Below are 22,840 nucleotides of genomic sequence, written 5' to 3'. Positions count from 1 at the left end.
TTCGGACAGATAGATAGGAATTTTTGGTCCATCAATATTTAAATCAGTAGTGTTAAGCAGTTCCCGTGGTTGTGCTTTGTTTCGTGTTTTCTGAGCGTTTATTAATGTTTCCTTTGCTGTGACTGTGACAAATTCAGTGATTATCGGTTTGTGGGTACTTTTGGAACTAATACGGAACACGTCTTTAATTTCGTTAGTCTGGATAGGGGTACCAAGAACATGGCTCAAGGCAACGACTACTCTGCTTAAATCTTGCTTTGTTTCATTAGGTTTTACAGGAATGTTCCTTATTTCCAGACTAGCACAACGTGATTGCCGTTCCAATTGTTCGATTCTCTCTTCTAGGTATTTAATACACTTCTTGTCTTCCTTTTTTTCCTTTTTCAATTGTTGCATTTCAGCCATCACAACGTCATACTTCTCGGATAGATAGTTTATACTTTCCTTGATATCAGAATTCTGTTTTTCAAGTGCGGTTTTCATATCTTCAAATCGCTGCTCTTGACGAGCTGACAGCGATGAGAAGAGTGATCGCATTTCTTCCATAAATCTTTCCATGTTCGCAACAGTCTCCATTTGGGGTGGAGTATGAAGAGCACGGCGTTTGTATCTTTGTGTGACGGTGCATGCAACCTCTTCACGAGTAATATCGGGTTCCGAGTCATAGGTACATGGCGTGAAGGTGGGTTCACTGCTTCCTACAGTTGGATCTAAATTAATAGGCGTACTGTACTCTTTCAGGGATATGTTTTGCTTAGGAGGAGTACGCTTGAGAGGCATTATTAGAATCGATATTTATATATTTTCAATTGTGGGTACTTTAAGATTTATTTTTAACAACCGTTTGCAGTGGCGGAGTTATTCTGTTAATCGATTCCGTAGGCAAAAATAAAAGTACCAGGATAATAGAAGTTGATAAGAGCTTGTCAATTCACTTGCGTATCGAGGGGTCAAATTCACTGGTTACCAATCGAGAATCTGGTACAAGTTAAGTTTCCGCCACTTTAACTTGATCTCTGTTTTAGTTATTGTGGAACTGATCGAACTATATTTATCTCTTTCCTTCCACTGGTTATGGGCAGTTCTGGCGATGCTCCTTTTCTAACGACAAACGCACACAAAGATCTTACTTGAATTGTGTTGTGTAGCGGTGTCTTGTGGCACGAGGAGAGGAGCACGTATGTGTTGGACTGCTCGGCGATTATGCACTCCTATTATTTGTGCTGTATTTATTTTGTGCAAAATTATTTGTTTTCAAATACAAATTGCGATACAAAAACACTCAAACGCGTCTACACACCGCAGAAGTCCGAGGGAAGAGGGTATGGAGGGGAATGTTCTAGCTATCTACTAGCGTTTAGCAAAAGGCGATACTTGTAGTGGTAGCTTTATGTTATTTGAGTTGATACCATCAAGTCCATTGTCTATCCTCTAAGTGATAGCTCTAGGTATGGAAATGAGAAATAGGTATATAGCGCTTGCTAATGCCGACCATAATCGTGGTAGCTCTTATATTAATAGGGTTCATACCATAAAGTCCATTGTCTATCCTCTAAGTGATAGCTGTAAGTATGGAAATGAGAAATAGGTATATAGCGCTTGCCAATGCCGACCATAATAGTGGTAGCTCTTATGTTAATATGGTTCATACCATCAAGTCCATTGTCTATCCTCTAAGTGATAGCTCTAAGTATGGAAATGAGAAATAGGTATGTTAGCGCTTGTCAATGGCGACTTTCTTAGTGGTAGCTCTTACATTCATTGTGTTGATACCTTCAAGTCCATTGTCTATCCTCTAAGTGATAGCTCTAGGCATGGAAATGATAAATAGGTATATTAGCGCTTGGCAATGGCGACCTTCCTGGTGGTAGATCTTTTGTTAATTAGGTTGATACCATCAAGTCCATTGTCTATCCTCTAAGTGATAGCTCTAAGTATGGAAATGAGAAATAGGTATGTTAGCGCTTGTCAGTGGCGACCTTCCTAGTGGTAGCTCTTATGTTCATTGCATTGATACCTTCAAGTCTATTGTCTATCCTCTAAGTGATAGCTCTAGGTATGAAAATGACAAATAGGTATATTATCGCTTATCAATGGCGACCTTCCTAATGGTAGCTCTTATGTGCATTGTGCCTTTAAGTCCATTGTCTATCCTCTAAGTGATAGCTCTAGGTATGGAAATGTAAAATAGGTATATTAGCGCTTAGCAATGGCAAACTTCCTAGTGATAGCTTTTATGTACATTAAGTTGGTACCATCAAGTCCCCTGTCCATCCGCTAAATGATAGCTCTAGGTATTAAAATAAGGCATAGGTATATTTGCGCTTTGCAACAGTCTTAGTGGTTGATTTTTATGTTAATAGGGTTGATACATCAAGTCCATTGTCTATCCTCTATTGTGATAGCTCTAAAGGGAAACAAATAGTCTGTCTATTCTCTAGTCAGACAGTTCACTACTAGTGTTTAACTAGGTGACTCTCCAAGTGGTGTTCTCTTGTTGGTTAGGTAGGTACCAATAATCATCACCCATACGTTGGAAGCTTGAATTATAATAAGATTAGAGTAATTTGGAAGACATTGCTTACTATAATAAGGCTATCTTTTGCCTGTACTCTCTTAACACTCTTTCTGTTTTTATTGTTAGGGTATATTATCATCATCTTATATTGTAAGTATCATTCGGAGAAGATAACATTATTAACACCACTTAACAGAGACTGTGAGAAGGGATTATGTACTGTTATAATATATATAATATCATTTTTAAGTATGGTTATCTTGTAGTAAACCAATTATAATCCTCTAAATGTTTTAAGTGTTATCTTGAATAAGTTATGTATCTTGTCTACCAATGGTGTAGATGACCTCTGTGATATTGAGTACTACTGTGTCATAGGTACTTCTTGATGAACAGGGTAAACATGAAGTGCTTCTGTCATCTAATTATCTGAACTTGTCAAATTATTTCCGAGTTAATTATTTACTTTTCTATGCCATTCTGCGGTTATATTTCACTGGTTCTCTTTGTTTTATAATAAAACTGCTCATTTAATTCGCTGATAGTAAGTTATCAACCGCAACATAAGCCAAGAACACAATTACAAAAAGAAACAAAAAATTATTTTTTTTTTTTGACAGATGAAAATAAGAACGCGGCAATCAGGGACTGAAGACAAGGCTTAGGCCTATTTTGATCGTGATTTTCGAATATTAAATTACTAAAGTCAAGACTGTATAGTCCTCAGATCTTTGCCTGCCTTATATAAGGCGAATTTAAACAACATCAACATCGGAATAAAGTATAACTTTTAAATCACTGTTATAACACGAACACGATACAATTTTAATATTATTATTATTTCTGTTAATAAAACTAGTTACTTTTATTAGTAATAAGTACCAACTTAAGTTACTTCTTCGAATGTTAGGATTATAAAATTATAACCTCAAAAAAAAGTAATTTGTTTTCGACAATAAAAGGAATTAAATTGAATTGATCATAATTATATCTTCTCTTGTTTTAGTAGATGGATAATGTTAAGACTTACCAGTATAATCCACGTTTTGTTTTATCAAAAAGAACTTACGCTCGTCGTCATCAACATTTTTTCTTTGGTACTGTTTCTAGCTTTTTTAGAGAAAAAAGCACTTGATTATGTAAGTAACAGATTTTTCGCACTATATCAATCATGTTTTTGTATTAAATATTAGTTTTCAATTAGTTTATTTACGGAGGCGAAGTGACGCGCCGGTGCACAAAAACCGTAATGACATTAGTTGACAGCTGCGTTCAGGAAGCGGGAAACTAACTTTTTTTTTTTTAGCTTTGGATATGAGCTTTGAAAATTGTGACGATGCTGGAGCATAAGACGTAGACTACACTGTTTAAAACCTCTCGAACAAGGAGCGAGTATAATATAATGTTTTAATTCTAACAAACTCGTGTTTCCACCATCCTCACAGTCCACACCTCTTGCTCGCTAATATTTTGGGGTAGGTAGTGTTGCTGGCAACCAGGGATGTTAGGGAGCTCCATAACCGTAACCGAATCCGAAATAAAAGTTTCGGATAATATCGGATAGGGGCGGAGCCTAATTGAGACACGTTATGACAAGTTGTTTTGATCGGCTGACTGAAACTAACGGATAATCCGAAATAATTTATTATCCGTATGCATATCCGAAACATCCCAAAATATTAAGAATCTTTTTATTTGGCAATATTATACCGACTTGAATGGCCGACGCTTCAACGGCACAACCCGTGGCGAATTACCAACCTCATCAAGTTAGGTAGGTTTAGTTAGGTTTTTGCTGTTGGGTTATTACTGAGCCGCCAAAGGCCCCTGACATGGCTTATGTAACGACTACTTTCTTACATCAGTAAGTAGTAACCGGGACCAATGGCTTAACGTGCCTTCCGAAGCACGGATCATCTTACTTTTTGGACAATCGGGTGATCAGCCTGTAATGTTCTAACCAAACTAGGGATCACACAGTGATTTTTGTGATATGTCCCCACCGGGATACGAACCCGGATCGTGAGCCCAACGCTCAACCACTGGACCAAGGAGGCCGTTAAAAATACTTTACTATACCTACATAAATCACTACTAACGTCATCGTGGTCTTCATAGAAACAATAGGCCTCCTGTTCACGCCATATTTTCTGGTCCCATATCGCCTTCATCTACCTCAGACCGGCTATTTCACCAAGGTCCACCGATCGTAATCGGCACCAAAACCTTTTAATTTCACCGGTCAGAAAGCGAAATCTTTCCTTTTTTACCTTTCCATACTTTATCGGATCTTTTTAAAAAGAAAAGCGTATTTCTGTAGCTAATTATACGTCGGCAAGCTTATTCGTGCGTTTGGAAAAGCAATCTGAATTTATAGTGCTTCGGAGTATTCCGTTTTGCTTAATTGGTTGGTTGGAATAATAAAATGTGAGTGAAAAAAGAAATGTACAAGTGTTTTTGCTTATATTTATTGTATTAAGTAAACTTTTAGTGGTGCTGTGTTTGTTTTAAATTAAGTATTCTATTTGTGTAGCTCAGCATAATGCGGTAAGAGCAACAAGTTTTATTTTAAATAATACGAAGAATTTTAGAGCAGTATTTTTCCCTAAAAAAGTAGCATGGAGAATGCTACACCGACAAGAGTGTGACTCTTAAATTAAGGATGACTTTTTAGGTACGATCAATTCTGTACCACAGGCGTGTATGAAACCATTGATTATTTATTAATTTATTTCAAAAATTAAGTACAAACAGTGATTATGCTAACTAGCACCGTTAAACCATGGTTTGTTTGATAAATGTGGATAGGAAATATGCGTGAATTTAAGTATGTTATACAGGGTGGCCCAGAAGTTCAGGTTCAAAATGAAAAATTAGATAGAGGGGCTCATTAGCTACCAGAAACACCCCCATGTATGTTCAGCAATTATTTACGGTTTAGGAGATATGACCCATTTTGTACCTTTTTCTAGATTTTCTACCTTACTTCAGAAATAATCATTTTGTCGCTATCCCTTTCCTAATATTTTTTTTATTTTACTTCACAACTATGCCTAAGGCTGTGTACCGCTCAATTAAAGATAAATCAAAGTCAAATCAAAGATAAAAAAAAAGTTATCGGAAGTCAAAGTGAGAATTCGACCAAAATTGTTACAGTTGTTAATACTTCGCCGAAGAATAATAAACACATGAGATTGTCATGGACCCTGAAAGTATTTCTAAAAACTGCTCCATTTAATAGGCTTTTAGAAACATCCAAAAAAAGTACCCTTAATATGGGCAAAAAACTAAGTAATTTGACCTCAAATATTGCAAGACAGACAGATTTGAAGGAAAATTTGACATTCTCATACAATGTAGCTGCTTCTTTCTAACGTTGTCAAAGGTGCTGACAAAATGATTATTTCTGAAGTAAGGTAGAAAATCTAGAAAAAGGTACAAAATGGGTCATATCTCCTAAACCGTAAATAATTGCTGAACATACATGGGGGTGTTTCTGGTAGCTAATGAGCCCCTCTATCTAATTTTTCATTTTGAACCTGAACTTCTGGGCCACCCTGTATACTATACTGGAAACATATAGGATGCAGATAACGTAATCAACCCTATTATAATATTTTATCCTATTATTACGTAATCATTGATTCATGATTCAACCGTAATGATAATAATATTTTTATTTTATTTAATTATGTATTTTTCTCAAACATGTTAATGATATTACTAGCAATGCAATAGCAAGAAAACCTTGCAGCTAATATAAAATGTCCAAAGACCAAATAAAATCCGACTGCAGATAAAGCTGGTTTCACAATGCATGCCGTCCGCAGTATTTTATTGGCTTGCGTAATCGGCTTCAGTTCTCCAGTTCTTTTGTTGAAATGTAAAGTGTAATTCTATTGCAATAGGACACCCCGGATTGTCTTGTCTTCGTACAAAGCCCTCGTTTTACACAGACACTACACATTGACGTTATCGTACACGCGCATTTGTATGTGGACGTCTGACGTCATACGATTGAAGACTAAAGTAAGACCGAGGGGTGTGCGATAACCTAGCTCAGCCGCTGGTGGGGAGCGGAGCGTTACCGTTCTATACATAGTATTATTCGTATTTCTTTGGCAATAGGTTAGTTTCCAACGATTCATATCACCACACTTTTTAAAAAAACGGAGGATAAACTATTATTACTATTTTTATTTTTTTATTATTTTTGTTCGTATCATTATATTATGTTTATTGCACCAGTCCGCGCTCCAATGCATTAACTTCTTTTACCCTAAGGTTGCCTGGCAGAAATTGCTGTTTAGCAATAAGGCCGCCTATTGTACTTATGTTTTCCTAGGGCAAATATAAATTATGAAATTCTGATTACTAAATAAAGACAAATTTAAAACTAACGAAAATATTTTCTTTTTCATATTTAACTTATTTACGAATTTTAATAAAGAAAAATGTAATAATAAGTGCGGCATTTTATCACGTTTTTCTATGACGTCACAGTGTGCTTTTTCATACAAATTCCATAGTAATTTCGTGTTTTGACGTTTAGTAAAAAGTAACTGATTTGAAAAGTTGGAAACTACCCTACGAGTATTGTACGGAACTGGTCGTCGTTTTGTTTTAATAGTATGTTTATGTGTTTCGTGTTCAATATGAAGGCATATGCCGTGGCTCACAGTAGCTTGTGTCGCTAGAAATTCATTTATGCGACCCTCGAGCGTTTCGGTTTTGTTCGTCAGTTCGTTTTGTCCAAACTACCCCGTGTTTGCGACAGTGGATCAATTTGCTTCTGTCCCAAACACGGCCTTTGTGCGTCACTTTTTAAAATGTACTGCGCCTGCCATAGGTACTCTCTCTACCATTGGTATATAATATGTTCACTGTGGTCTAGTACACCGGCTTGCTTTCAGTTTGGTCCGATCCCCGATATCGACCCCGCCGGCGTGGTCGATGATTTCCCTCATTCAGCGCTTTAACGCTATCGATTTTGTTCAAATAATTCTTTCAAATATTCTTCCTCTCAGACAACGCCCTGAGCCGAGGTTCGCGCCCAACTGGGAACCCTCAGGCCTGTTGTCTTAAATTTTGTACCGGGTGAGAGCCCTCAGCGCTCCCCATTTGTCCGGCCAAGTGCAAATCTACAATAAGTCGTGTCAAAAAAAGGTTTGATCCGAGCCCCGGTACCGAACTTGCAGCTATGAGTTATTAATTTACCTTAAGTATGGCTCGACTATTAAAGACGGCGATACGGTTCACCACACGGCATCCCAAATGGGATACAGTCGTGAGCTTATATTATGTTACTTACAATCCCTCTGTCAGTTTTAACTATTTATCCGGGTATATAAGCCATCCCGCATTCCGATAAATTAAAAAAAATCTTTCAGCATAAGGTTGCCTGGAAGAAATTGCTGCTTAGCAGTAAGGCCACCAATACTTATTTATTTTTTGATAAGCAACGCGTTGGATCTTAATTGTTCCCTTCAGTTCAGCATTGTAGGACATAGAACAGTCTAAAAAAACGTTTGCTCTAGAGCAATAAGGCCGCCCAAATTGTACTGTATTCATGTGTTTTGTCTGATTGTTGAAATTTTAGTTCTGTGCAATAAAGTATATTTGATTTGATTTGATTTCCTCAATATACCTATGAATTTGCTGAGATTAATATTTCTGTTCTACTTCAAAATTATTAAAGAAAAAAGTATACTTATAATCTCCCTGTATATATTTATAAAAGCCTTTAAAAATATTTACGCAACAGACCGCAGCTAGTACCGTTATAATACGCCACGAGGCTACACATATGTAGTACAAAAAGCTACAGGACGTAGCAACTTGCTACGTGACGTAACAGGCACGTAGCGCTTATGATCTGTTTAACTGTCGGTTTCAGTGAGCTACGGCCTATGGGGTTTAGTCGTTGAGTGTTAGGATCACCAAGGTCCTGGGTTCGAATTCTGATGGGGGCAACACAACAGTCACTTTGTGATCCTTTAGTTATGTCTTATAGACTGATCACAACAAATTGATCTTGAATGATCGGAAGGCACGTTAAGCTTTTGGTCCCGGTTACTACTTACTGAGGTAAGTAAGTAGTCGTTACGTCAATAATAACCCTATCAGGGTTGATGAAGTCGGTCATCAAACCTTGTAACTCACACGATAGAAAAAGTGCGCTTCGGAATCATTACATTGTTGATTGACTCGTTATTTTTAACGTGACTTACCTATTGTAGATTTGCCGCACATATGACATTGATTTATTAGCCGGATGCACCTGAGATGTCTGTTTACTTTAATAATGGATCTCATTTGTTTCCATTTGTGGTATTCGCCGCCGAGGTCCCTAACAAACAATATTATGTTAGTTGAGTAAGATAAATGTAACATAGAAAACAGTTAACAGAAACAGGAACGGCAAGAATGTTTGTAATAAAAACTTGGCCCTAAATTACTGAATTTGAAATAACTTTGTAAGTGGATTAAAAAGGATTATGAAACACTTGATGATATTTGAACAGTAGAATACTTTTTTTATATCCAGGCGGAGGATTCTGAGCTTCTTTATATAAGTGGTGCATGCTCGCCTCGAAATGTTAGTGTACGCGGTGGCGTCCGGAAGTCGGGTCGCACCTTTCCCTCAAAAATGTGCGAAGGGAGCGATGGCTGGCTTTCGCGTCAACTAGTGGTCGGGTGCTGCGTATGTGGACAGGCCTGCTTCTGTCAGGGAGCTCATAAAACACTGTTTCTGTGATAAAGTAACATAAACTCTTTATTTTTCACTTTCCTTCCACCGACTATAATTGGAATACCATTGTATTTAAGTCTATAAATTATGTAATAAAACTGGATTTAAAAAAAAGAAAAGAAAGGAAAACATGAAACAGTATGACTAGGGCCCTGTGCTGGGAGGTTTTCTGGCCACGTCTTTCCCTCAGCGTTACAGACTCCGATGTGGTAGTAGTTTTACAGCTAGTTGTAATTTAATTTGTTGACGTTCAAAAAGCGCTAACTTTATAAGCCAATTTTGAAAAAGAAATACTTTTGAATTTTTTTTTGAGTTTTATACAAATAAGATGTTTAATAATTTTAGATTCAGCATTTATTAATAAAAAGCACTTTTACAAGAAATACCGTTAGTGACATTACCATATACCCCCCTGATTTTCTTTACCGCTAAGCATGATGGTATAATTATTATGATAGGACTATTAATTCGGAAATAAATGCGAATTCATCGGTTTAGAATCCGATCTGACCTTACAATATAAGCCACGCATTCTGTCATTTGAGCTGTCACACACAGCAATCAATATGTGAAAAATACTAACTTTAATATCGTTTGTTTCCAGGAGATGCTGATCCCGAAAGAGCAGTGCCGCATCCAGCCCCTGAGCGCTGAAAGCCGCGCGGCCACTTCGCTGCCACACGCTCGCCTCGCGCGCACCCCCTCCATATCCTCGCAGAGCAGCCTCGACAGCGGCACGAGTAGAGCCACGGTATTATAAGAGCATTATTACTATAGAATAAGGTATAAAACTACATATAGAACGGCAACTCTCCATCCACCAGCGGCTGCGATAGGTTTACTTCACCCCTCCTCGGTCTTACTTTAGTCTTCAATCGTATGGGCGTCACACATCACACACAGATGCGCGTGTACGATAACGTCAATGTGTCTGTCTAAAACGGAAAAGTTTTGTATGTGGTGTCCGGGGTTTGCTATTACATGTTATAATACTATCAGCCAGATAAGCTTCTGATATTTGTAACACTATCTGACAGATAAGTGTCTGATAGCAATAACTCTATCTACCAGATAAATGCCTGATAGCGATAACTTCCCGATAAGTATCTGATAGCAATAATACTATCTGCCAGATAAGCGTCTGATGGTTATAATACTATCTGCCAGATAAGTGTCTGATAGCAGAAATATTATCTTTGATATTAATAATACTATATGTCTCCGTGTCTGATAGCAGTATTTACTATTTGTCAGATAAATATCCAGACACAGCTACAAATCAGAAGTCAGAAGACAACTTACAGCCATTTCCAATACGATATCTTCGGATGAATATAATGAATCGTACGGTGACGGTGATACATCTCATGCAAAATGTATATCTGTAAAAGGTTGTTTTCGGCACGTTGATCGTGAACGCCAATTTACAATTCAATTGAGCCTTTTGTCATTGCAAAATACTTGTGTCCTTCAATCAATATTGCATGCAATCTTTTCACTGGCTCCTCAATGTATCCGATACAATGTGTCGGAAAGAGATCGAGCTTTTTGTCGGAGAAGATTTATGGTGGTATGAGGTGAAAAGGGACATTTTTCATAGAAAAAGAACAGTAATACAAACATTCAAATACAATACAGGTCAATGCACCATAGACTTCTTAACAATACGGTTCATATCCATCAACCTTCTGGTTGATGAAGTCAGTCATTGATCTCGCAGCCCATGCGAGAGAAGAAGAATCATATCTATCCCATGACCTCGAAGACAAACTTAAAAATATCTTAATTCAGATGGGAACATAGTTACACTCTAAATCGACAATTTTTAAACCTCCGCCCAGGGCCCTTCTTAAACATAATCAGCCTATATACGTCCCACTGCTGGGCACAGGCCTCCCCTCAATCAACCGGAGAGAGTATGGAGTATACTCCACCACACTGCTCCACTGCGGGTTGGTGTGTGCTCCATATCCCCAGTGTTTTTGACGTCTAATAGCCGGAAACAACGGCTAACGTGCTCTTCTTAAAAAAAAACAAAAAGTATTAAAAACAAATTCCGTAATTTGGCTGCCTAATGTTGGTTTCCAGGCGGTTATTCCCATGCATCATACATTATACATAATTCACGCCTATTTCCCATCTTAAAGGAGACTATGGAATATCCATAGAATACCCATTTGCTACGATCCTAACACACTTCGCTTCAATCCCGTGCATTCCTATCTTCTGAATAGTCATTAACCTTCGCATCAGAAGTGGCTGCAAGCTGTGGCTTTAGGCTTGACTAGGGAACGTGAGTTTATGTGTGTATGAACATAGTATCTAAAAGTGATAATGGAATTCTATTCAGTCGGGCATGCAAATTGTTGACGGCAAAACTTTAGGAGGGAAACTGAAATTGTTTCCTCAACTTCTGCGGGTGTACCGGAAATTTGTCGTGCCATACTTGTTTCTCTCTTCTATATTTTCAACTTGTTTTGAGTACTTTTTAAAGAGTCTGTACCCCCAATTGCTATCGATCTACAAACACAGTGAGTGCGGTTTGTCGTAATGAGTTTGGTGCGAGTTCCGATTGTTCCGAACATTCCGACATCAAATGTAGAAGAAGCGGCAAAGAAAACGGGTGGACAGATGTGTTTGCCCTTAGAAAATTATGGATCTACCTACTCCACTCCAATTTCATCGGTCGTCCCGTGATCATGACACTTGCAACAGTGTTGAAATATCGGGAGTCTCATAGCCCTGATTAACGCAAGAAGAACACGGTAGTATGTGTTTTAATTATTGAGATCTTAAAGATTAGATAAGATTTAAGAATCAAACCTCCTTATCACAGGAAAACTAAAAACCTTAGTATGATCGTCTATTTATATATCAAAAAAATACTTTTCTATGCAGTATCTTACGAAAAATAATGATAAAATTGCAGCCTATATAATATACATTGCCCATAAAGTGGCTATTTTTTGAGCAGCAGTGGAGTTATCGTAGTTATCTCTTTGCAGAAGCAAAAAAAGAGAGTGGAGTGGAACCGGCGACAGCGGTGCTCATACAAAATGCGCGTTAGGGCCGAAAGGCCTCAAACCGAAGGACGTCATATACGATCCCGACGACCCGATTACTGTAGCCATAGAGGCAGCCAATCAGCTCGCGACACCAAACACTTCAGGGCCCCGATACCGACCCCGCCGGCGTGGTCGACGATTTCCCTCATTCAGCGCTTATCGCTATCGACCCACTAGGGTCAATTAATTCTTTCAAATATTTTTCCTCTCAGACGACGCCCTGAGCCGAGGTTCGCGCCCAACTGGGCACCCTCAGGCCTGTTGTCTTAAACGTTGTACCGGGTGAGAGTCTTCAGCAAGTAGTTAATGCCATCTGCGGCAAATCTACAATAAGTCACGTCAAAAAAAAAGGCCTTTCCAACCTCTTTCTTCTATTCCGTGGTCTAGCCTTAGTTCCCCTCGTAGACATGGCCCTCCTGGCGTGAGCGCTCTCGCCGCAAGCAGACACGGGCGGGGCACGGAATTGTGCCTCCGTGGGCCCTGTCGCATCTGTTGGTGCCGACAGCGATTCAGCCCACCAGGTGAGACCCAGTTGTGGGAAGCCCAGTGAGCGACTCCAGGCAGGCGGGTTGCCTTAGTTATACTCGAGATCCAGAAACTATCTTAGCAACTCCCCCTCCCCCTAATCCACTATAATAAGGTTATTCCCCGCTGAACGCTCCTAATGAACACTCCAATATGCAAACCCATCACAATTAACGAGATAGCAACCGTCTAACCTCATTCTATATGCACTTTGCAAATTTCCTGCCTTAAAATATGAATCATTTCGCAGCATCAGAAATTAGCATGAATAATTTAGTAGAACTTAATTAGATTAGGGAAGATGAATGGGCGAAAGATAAATTATAAAACGCTATAAATAGAAGCTAGTCTAAGATGATCAAAGACCAATCTAATTTTTGGTATAAATACGACTCTTGACCACGTTTATCGATAACGTCGCCATTTTGTTTTCTCATACCAACGCCATTTATTTATTCTACTGTTTTGACGTTTCGAAAAAAATATCTCATTTGAATTGGTTGTCATTTTAATCTATTACTATTTTAAAAGTGGTTTTAAATTTGTTCAGTTTTCGGGGTGCAAAAGTGGTATGAATGTGGCTTAGTCATCTTAAGATGCTACTATATACAGGGTGTTAGTGACATCGTAACGAAAAAAAAAATGGAACGCCTATTTTATTGTACTAAAAACGATGGTGGGTGTTTTTCTTGTCGCAAATGTTTAATTAAGATTTTCAATTTTTACTGTGCCGCAATGTAAGTCGAACAACGCGCCACACAGACGCTAAACTTACGCGCGGCTACGTTACGCGTGCGAGATACGATGTTGATATCTAGGTAGGAGTTTTCATTCTCTTGTATTTAGATGCTTAGTAGTGGTTCAACGTTTAAAAATGTTGTTTGTTGAAGTAGAACACCTACTGCCACGATTTTTCACGCACGGTACCTACCTACCAGTTATTAAAACGTTCCTAACTTATTAACAATAAAAACCCTACTCTTGCCTTACCTTAATTGTTATTCCTTCGGATGAAGTACCTAGGTAGGTACCCTAGAACATGTCACGTCACGTAGGTATGCAACATCGCGTTTCCTCCGCGGTAGGTAGGTATCACACGCACTCACAAACACAACACCTTGCTCTTTAATAAACATCAACAATCTTCCATACTTTTGCGCAGTAAATGGTCTATGATCTATCATCATAGTCGACACTACTCATTTACAGAATGAAACAAACACTCACAAACACGAAAAAAATATCCTCGAAAAACATCACGCGCGCGATTCGGGTCAAGCTAAGTATTCGACTGAGCGGAAGCGCGCGGCGGCGGCGTTAGCGCAAAGCATCAAAGGCGCCGACTAAGGGCGCCGACGACGCACCGGCCGCGGCCGCGTCGAGCCGACGACTAGAGAGAGAGAGAGAAGTATGTTTATGGTGCAAGTGACAGAGAAAGAAATAGTATCTGTTCGTATGCCTACTTTATTGGCGAGCGTTGCCCTTGACCCGTGCGCCGGCTATTCACCTGCGCATAGCTGAAGTTGTAGATACGTTATTATTATTATTGATGACATTGATAAAATTTAATAATTAGTAATTTTTATTTGTTTATTTTAAATGTGCGTTCTATGCAGCTTAAAACACAATATGGGACTGAAAAAAATCTATTATTTTTATGAATTTGGCGACAGGAAACTTCACTTGATACCTATCAACTCAAAGAAATACCTAGTATCTGTTCGTAATGCCTACTTTATTGGCGCGCGTTGCCCTTGATCCGTGAGGCTATTCACGTCCGAGTATCCATCAAGACAGATCAAACAAGCCCTAACTCGGAGGTCTTGCGTCCCAGGATCCTTTAATTATGTCTTAGAACCTTCTTGGCCTATGTGGTCCAGTGGTTGAGCGATGGGATGCGGAGGGTCCGGGTTCGTATTCCGGTGGGGACATATCACAAAAATCTGTTTATAAGGCCTTTGGTTGGGACGTTACAGGCTGATCACCTGATTGTCCGAAAGTAAAATGATCCGTGCTTCGGAAGGTACGTTAAGTCGTTGCTCCCGTCTACTAGGTACTTATGTAAGCACGTAGCCGTTACATGAATATTGTACACAGAACAGGATAGGTTTAATTAGTTCTTTACTGATGATTTAACAATGAGATTTAAAACTACGAATAACTTAGTACTTAGTACCTCGGTACGGTACCAACATGTAACAAGAAAAATAAGATCACTCCACTCGGACAATTTTTTTCTTTGAACATGCCGACATTGCCTACGCGGCGGAGTTGCCGAACTATCGATAGGTAGATTATCAATTGTTGAACTTGAAAATTGTCTAAACTATCGAAAGTAGTGATAGTACATTTAGATCGATACTAGCGATAATACCGATAGGTCTTGCTTTGTAACAATAATGGGTATTGATCTAAAAGATTTATTTATTTTCGATTTTTGTGTAGCGAGGTTTTGCGTAGGTACTTACATACTAAGTTGGTGGATGGTTGACATAGTAGGTAACTAATTACCTAATCTGTGGTGGTTGTGTTAGTTGGTTGTTAGTTATTCTAATGACAACAAAGAATACAATTATTTACTGTTTCAACTGTTTTAGGTAGATAATGGCCCTGATTCCTATGAGTAAATGAATGAATAACCCGGTCGAATCAAAAAGGTATCTCGCTGGTAACTTAATTCTGTCGGTTGTTTTAGATTTCTGCTTAAAATTGATGTGTATTCCATAAATTTTATGCCTGTTGATTATCCGTCCATTTAAGAATAAGAATAAAATAAATTTATAATTTACGATAGACAGAGAAAGAAATAGGATCGGTTCGTAGTGCCTACTTTGTAGGCCGCGCCGCCGCCGCGCCGCCGCCGCGCCGCCGGCGTGCGGCGCGGGGCGCGCGGAGCGGGGCGTGCGGAGCGGGGCGCGCGGCGCGGTGCGTGTGGCCGTTGACCCGTTCGAGCAGCTGTTGTCTCCATTACATCGAAAATTTTCGATAATTTGTCATTATTGTTTTTTTTATTGAAATTTGGGTTCTATGCAGCTAAAAGCACAATATGGAATTGAAAATAATTAAAAACAAAACTCAAAATTTCATGAATTTTGCGACGGAAAATTCCACTAGATATTAACTCAGAATCATGGTCTGAATCATCCCTTTCAGTATTCGTTACGATGTCACTAACACCCAGTATAGTCCTATTATTTATTCGCCTACTTCCAAGCATCAATGTGCCAATGATTTTGAACAACTTCGGCTTGAAATCATAAAATATGACATAACATAAGCTAACGACTATATCAGAGGTAGTCAGAGGTTCATCCATCGCAAGATGATCTAAGTACTCACACCTCACCGAGCTTTCTGTTAGACCAACGTGATAGATGGTGAGCCGTATCGCCGTCTATAATGGATCGAGCCAACTGTTTTAGTGAAAACTGCACTTAAGATAAAACAATTATCAAACAAACATTTAATTAAAAATCTTATCTACAATGTTAAGTATATTTTACAAACACGAGTGAGCAAGTACATTAATTTATCTATCCGAATGTATATATGTATATAAACAATACAGTATGACGAAGGTAATCAAGAAAACCAAATAAGATCTCTGCAAACGCAATAAAGGGAACATGAAAGACGTACAATTTGTCTGAAATGAAAATATACGCAAATATACCAGTTGAATGTTTAGGGTTTCGTTTTCCAGTAAAAACAAACGTGGTGAAAATTGGCAATACTGGAACGTATTTACATCTACATACGCAACGGCGGTAACCGGGTGAGAGCCTTCAGCGCTCCCCATTTGTCCGGCCAAGTAGTTAATGCCATCTGCGGCAAATCTACAATAAGTCACATCAAAAAAAAAAAAAAAAAACGTACCTCGAGAGTTCTAGACCGGAAAGCGGAAATTTGGCTGAAAACGCAACGCGTCGCTGGATTATGTGTGGTGTAACTGGTGAATAGCATTACGCCTATATGCCCAAAGGGGCAGGTAGACGTGAATTTTAATACACCCTCTACTCCCAGCAGGCCTAGCACGCTATGTAAGTGCGACGCGACACGACGCGAAATAAAATAAGGTCCTTGATACACGAACTACCGGGCCATCCGCGATTTTTTCAAGATGTCGCACTCCAAAGGAAATATCTTATAAATTATTGTATATTGCCTAAAGAAGACCCAAGATAAAAGAAAATACAGATACCTATTTTCATAAGAAATGAGAAGATTGATATATTTTAACATTATTTGTGTGACACACTTATCATATTCAAGACGCGAGCAAGTCGATGCGTCGACGAGGAACCTTAACACGTCTGTCGAATTTGAAAACTCTCGCTGACATTTACTCGCTCTAGTCGCGCCAGAGTGTAGGCCTGCTGTTATGTTTAAGTCCCATGTAAACTCGCTACAGCGAGCGTATTTCCATTAAGCGGGCACAAATCTTAGAAACCACGTAATATCCATTATACAGGATCCAAACGTGAATTCAAACACACAATTTCGAATTCAGTGGTTTAGAGCACAACCTGGTATACCAACTAGTCACGCATTCTCCGAATATCTATCTATCACGGATCCGGGAGTTATGTCTATATATCACAAAAAAACCGTAACAACTACATTGTGTTGCCAATTTGACACCACTCTTGCAACTCTATTTATAAATTAGCTATTATTCCGTGCTTCATAAGGCATATTAGCCGTTAGTCCCGGTTACTACTTACTGATGTAAGTACGTAGTCGTTACGTGAGTCACGTCAGGGGCCTATGGCGACTCAACAATAACCCTGATACCAGGGTTAATGAGGTTGGTAATTCACCTCACAACACACATGATAGAAGGAATTATTTGTCCTATAAGAGATATTTATAGAAGACTTAGTCAAGATTCACTTAGGCATGTTTTCAGTTTGGAATCTCGGAACATCATCAGGTAATATAAAAAAGTTGAGATGGTGAAAACTTGCCACTATTTACAAGGTGTTAGTGACATCGAATACTAAGGGGGATGATTTAGACCATGATTTAAGTTAATATCAAGTACTACTTTTCTGTGGTGTATTTTTAATTATTTTCACTTCCATACTTTTCAAATCGGAATCATGATCTGAATCATCCCTCAAAATTTCGTTACGATGTCACTAACACCCTCTATAATATAGCTAGTGAAAAATTCACCGCTGCAAACAATGTCGCTTTCTGTCGGGTATCAAGTAACTTTCCTGAATAATTATCCAAACAAATGGGTTTGTTGGAGAGTCTCTGCGAAATCCTGTCATTTTCGACGTCAAATTTTAACATTTATGACATTGTCGACGACAATCCTTAACAATTTTGATAAATGATTCTTCTTTTAGGAAAACTACTTACTTAAAAAATAAAGTAGGGATAGAATTAAATATAAAGTACATAAACTCACGCCATTTCCCACCGGAGTAAGCAGAGACTATGGAATTCCTCTTACTACTACTAATGTCCATGTCTTAACCAAAAGAAGACATACCTCTTACATACATAATAATTCACGCCTATTAAGAATATCTTAAAAAAAATTGAATTAAAAAAATATATATTTTTATTTATACTATTTTGGAGATAAAGCCCATCCGGAACATGACTAAGCAGTTATGTTATCAATGCAACGTAATTATCGAGTAAATACAAGAAAACCCGCTAGTAAAATCTGGTAGTATGTACATATTTGAAATGTGCGAATTAAGCCCTTTCATTTGATACCCAACACCATTCAAATAAATTTTTGTCGTGCTCGGTTTATGTCCTCTAGAGGGAGCCACATTGAAATAAGCGTGACGTCCCATAGCCTATAACCACCGGCCAATCAAGAAGCTTCTAGTGACACCTCATTTTTTAAATTCTGATTGGTGGTTTGGAAGTTAGGTTGGAACAGCGTGCATATACAGATACATAAATTCATAACACTCCTTTTTGCTTCGCCGCAGTCGGGTAAAAAGAAAGAAACATTTTATCTGTGCTACTCGCAGGCATCTCACTCTCGTTTGCTTTCTTACACACGATCATCGAGTATCGAGTCCCATTCGCGAACAAAGCACACTGTGGCGCTATGGCAAATAGGTAGAGACCATGCTTCTATGTTTTCGGTTTACTCCAGTTCCGTGTCACAACACAAGCTACAAGTTACTCACAAGTACGTGTTACTCACAAGTTACTCACAATTACGTTAATCAAAAAAAAAAGTAGAGAATTGTAAAATATACTTGTGAGATACTACGCTTGTAACATGTAATTTACATGTGTAGTTTTGATAAACAGGGCACTGACCTTTCTTTAACACATCATGGATTTGATCGCGGTATTGTAAAGAATATAAAAAGGTACTTGTATTTATAAGTCTTGCTTCTCCTCAACAGAGCCACCGAGGTTCATCGCCGGCTATCCGAACCTTTGCCCCGGACGGGCGCACGCTAGAAGCTGGCGCTACAGGCGTGCCTCGGTCACCGTCGCCTCTACGCGCCGCATCTCTCGACGTCCGCGCCGCGCCGCTTGCGCATGGATCGCTTGCTTCATTAGCCGACACACCAACTCCGTCTAGCCCGCGACATGCGCCTCCACGGTGCCTCTCGCCTCTGCTGTTGCCTCCAAGGTGAGTCACTTACTTCCTTTTAATATTTTCTTCATTATACTGTTCAACAGCCTCTATGGTCTAGTGATTTGAGAGTTAAGCTTACGATCCGGAGCTCCGGGTTCGATTCCCGATGGGGACAATGTCGAAATCACTTTGTGAGACTGTCCTTTGTTGGGTAAGGACTTTGGAGGCATGAATCACCTGATCGTCTAAAAAAGTAAGATGATTCCTTGCTTCGAAGGGCACGTTAAACCGTTGGTCCCGGCTATTGGCCGTATAATCACCTCCACCAACCCCCAGTGAAGCAGCTTGGTAGAGTATGCTCCATACCCCTCCGGTTGATTGAGGATAGGCCTGTGCCCAGCAGTAGGACGTATATAGGCTGTTTATGTTTTAGGTTTATTTTTTTTAACCGTGGTCGCACCCCGGACACTTCATACAAAAAGCCTCCTTTTACACAGACACTACACATTGACGTTATCGTACACGTGGATCATAGTGTTTGACGTCAGGCGCCGTACGATTGAAGTTAAAGTAAGATCGAGGGGAGGTATTCTGATTAAAATAAATAGAAGAAATATAGGTAGCATCATACTTCTATGCCATATTTTATTATATAATAGTTACAATGTTAATAAAATATATAACATAGTTAAATTAAATACCTACATTAAAATACGTCGAAGCACACAAATATATAGAAAACCATATCAGGTATCAAAAAGCCCTCCCGAAAGCGAGCCCCGTCCGAACGTACCCATTATGCTTGCAGCGTTGCCTCTCTGGACCGCAATTGAAATACGCTGCGCTAGGAAAAAGCCAGCTCGAGGATCTATACGGCGACCAACATCACGCACCAAAGCTCTGGCCTCAGCGCCCCAAAGTCCTGGGGGTTAAAATGGCCACATCGAAGCAATTCATCTAAGAAAACAATATTGCTATTTGACATTTGTTTGCATTGCGCACTTACTTTTATATGCGCAAATGTCAAATTGCAATATTGCTTTCTTAGATGAATTTCTTCGATGTGGCCATTTGAACCCCCCTGCTGTCTCCAACGCAAACGCAAACGCGTGTGTTTTATTATATTATATTTTTGTATAATATTATACCCCGAGCAATCAGAAAGTAGGAAATAAATCTAAACAGCGCCATCTATATTGTTTTTGAATCCTTGGCTAAATCTTCATGCAGCCGTCGATATCATATTTATGTTTATGAGGCTTGTAGCCTTTCTGACCGCTTAAATCAAATTCAAATATCTCAATGTTCGTGTCATACTGACCGTTTGATCTTTAAACTTGACTGACAGCTTATTAATATAATTCAGACCATTTCTCGGAATATTATTGTTTCGAGTTAATGAAAACCGCATCCGTTTTGGACAAAGGTTGATTATCATTCAAAAAGCAATTTAATTTCGCAAAACAATTTTAGACGCTGTCGCTTTCAATAGTTTTGGGCGTAAAAGGCAACTTAGTTTCCAATTAATAGTCAAATCAGTCACTTTTTCCTAAACGTGTAATCACGAAATTACTATGGAGTTTGTAAGAAAATGTCGGGTATAACTTAAAATAAAATTAGGAGATGTCTGCAGGAATCGGGGCCGCTGTCTATTAGGGAGTTCTTTAAACCATACGTATGATGTCTTGGATGAGCGTAGAAGATGCGAAAGTGGTGTGTCAGAATCGTAGTAAGTGGAATTCCGTGGTCTCTGCCAACCCTAACGGGAAGTAGGCGTGATCTTATGTACGTATGTGCGTACTTGGTATGTATTTATATACAGAGATAGAAGTATGTTATAATGAATGACTGAGTACACTCGAATCCGACAGAAGGTTCGGAGCGAAATTGAAATAAACTCAATTTTCGCCGAACCCCACTCATTCAGCCAGCGCTTGAAATCGGATCAACCAAATGTATTTACCGATATATTACTTGTGTATTGAACGCTACATTAAGAAAGTGTGGATAGATTGTGTGAAGAAGGGTAAGTATGTGAAATGTTTGCATATGGAGCACAAGTATTAGAAATGGAGAATAGGACTGATGGAGACGAATGGAAGAGGAACGCATGTTGTGCCGACCCCACATAGAGCTTGTGCTGAGTGAGGCCCTTTTATCTCAGGACGTCCACCACCACCTTATGATCATTGTAATGAACATCCTCCTATGCTTTTGGTAATAGTTTTGTAAAAAAAATTAGTGATGTTATTGTCTTGTCTTTGTGTGTGGCGTCCTTTTATAATATACAATTTCTATTCTATTCTACATAGAGTGAGATAAGGGCCGAGGGATGATGATCACGTCATCTATCTTGGACGAATCAGGAGTGGCGGCTGCTTGTCTTAATGATGAAAGGGTTACGTGCGTCATAATTAATAACACGAATAACCGGGTGTTAGTGACATCGTAACGAATACTAAGGGGGATGATTCATACCATGATTCTGAGTTAATATCAAGTAGAATTTTCCGTCGCCAAATTCACGATTTTTTTAGGTTATTTAAATTATTTTTAATTCTATACTTTTGCGACGGAAAATTCCACTTGATTTTGTATTAACTCAGAATAATGAGCTGAAGTTTTCGTTCGCACCTGTATATTTATTGAACTTAGCAGTTTTTGCTTCGATAATAACTATGGTACGTTCGTTATAGGTAGGTAGAAAAGTACTATACGGATATATCAAGAACCACATAGCCCCACGCTTGTATCCGTGAAGGGGTAGACAGAGCAGAGAGAGTGTATAGTATATTATATAAGTACCCACTCCTCGCCTATATTAAGGAGCGAGTCTATTATTACTATTATCTGGCACAAATCCTGAAAAATTGTATGTGATATCAATTATAGATTGTGTGAAGAAGGGTAAGTATGTGAAATGTTTGCATATGGAGCACAAGTATTAGAAATGGAGAATAGGACTGATGGAGACGAATGGAAGAGGAATGCATGTTGTGCCGACCCCACATAGAGCTTGTGCTGAGTGAGGCCCTTTTATCTCAGGACGTCCACCACCACCTTATGATCATTGTAATGAACATCCTCCTATGCTTTTGGTAATAGTTGGTAAATTGTATGTGATATCAATTATCTATTATCCAAACATGAATTCAAACTCAGAAAGTTAAGAATCCTATGGTTTAGAGCCGAACTTTTTTTTGAAATTGTTTATTCTAGATTTTCCGCAAATAGCATTAACTACGCCGAACCCGTGACACTACGTAACGAATTCTATACTAAAAAAAAAACACGAACTTACGTAAATTTCTAATGATATTTTTTTTTCGAGTTACTTAACACTTTCAACGCCACGCAAAAAAGTTGGTTGTTTCTTTCAAGCCATGGAGGACACCCGCGTGGCACGTTACCAA

General features: G+C 38.9%; 1 protein-coding gene across 3 annotated transcripts in view; it reads left to right on the top strand.

Moving 5' to 3' along the window:
- Positions 1 to 22,840, top strand: part of LOC126366247 (synaptotagmin-5-like) — an 85,192-nt gene that overhangs the window by 55,810 nt on the left and 6,542 nt on the right. For all 3 annotated transcript variants that reach the window (XM_050009303.1, XM_050009305.1, XM_050009304.1), the window contains 2 exons: positions 9,874 to 10,020; positions 19,249 to 19,481. In XM_050009303.1, the coding sequence (XP_049865260.1) occupies positions 9,874 to 10,020; positions 19,249 to 19,481 (380 nt within the window). The remainder of the gene's footprint in view (positions 1 to 9,873; positions 10,021 to 19,248; positions 19,482 to 22,840) is intronic.

This window comes from Pectinophora gossypiella, chromosome 4 (assembly GCF_024362695.1).
Source record: "Pectinophora gossypiella chromosome 4, ilPecGoss1.1, whole genome shotgun sequence".
NCBI classification, from domain to species: domain Eukaryota; kingdom Metazoa; phylum Arthropoda; class Insecta; order Lepidoptera; family Gelechiidae; genus Pectinophora; species Pectinophora gossypiella.
The sequence above is the reverse complement of the archived record's forward strand: the minus strand, read 5'-3'. Positions and strand labels throughout refer to the sequence as shown.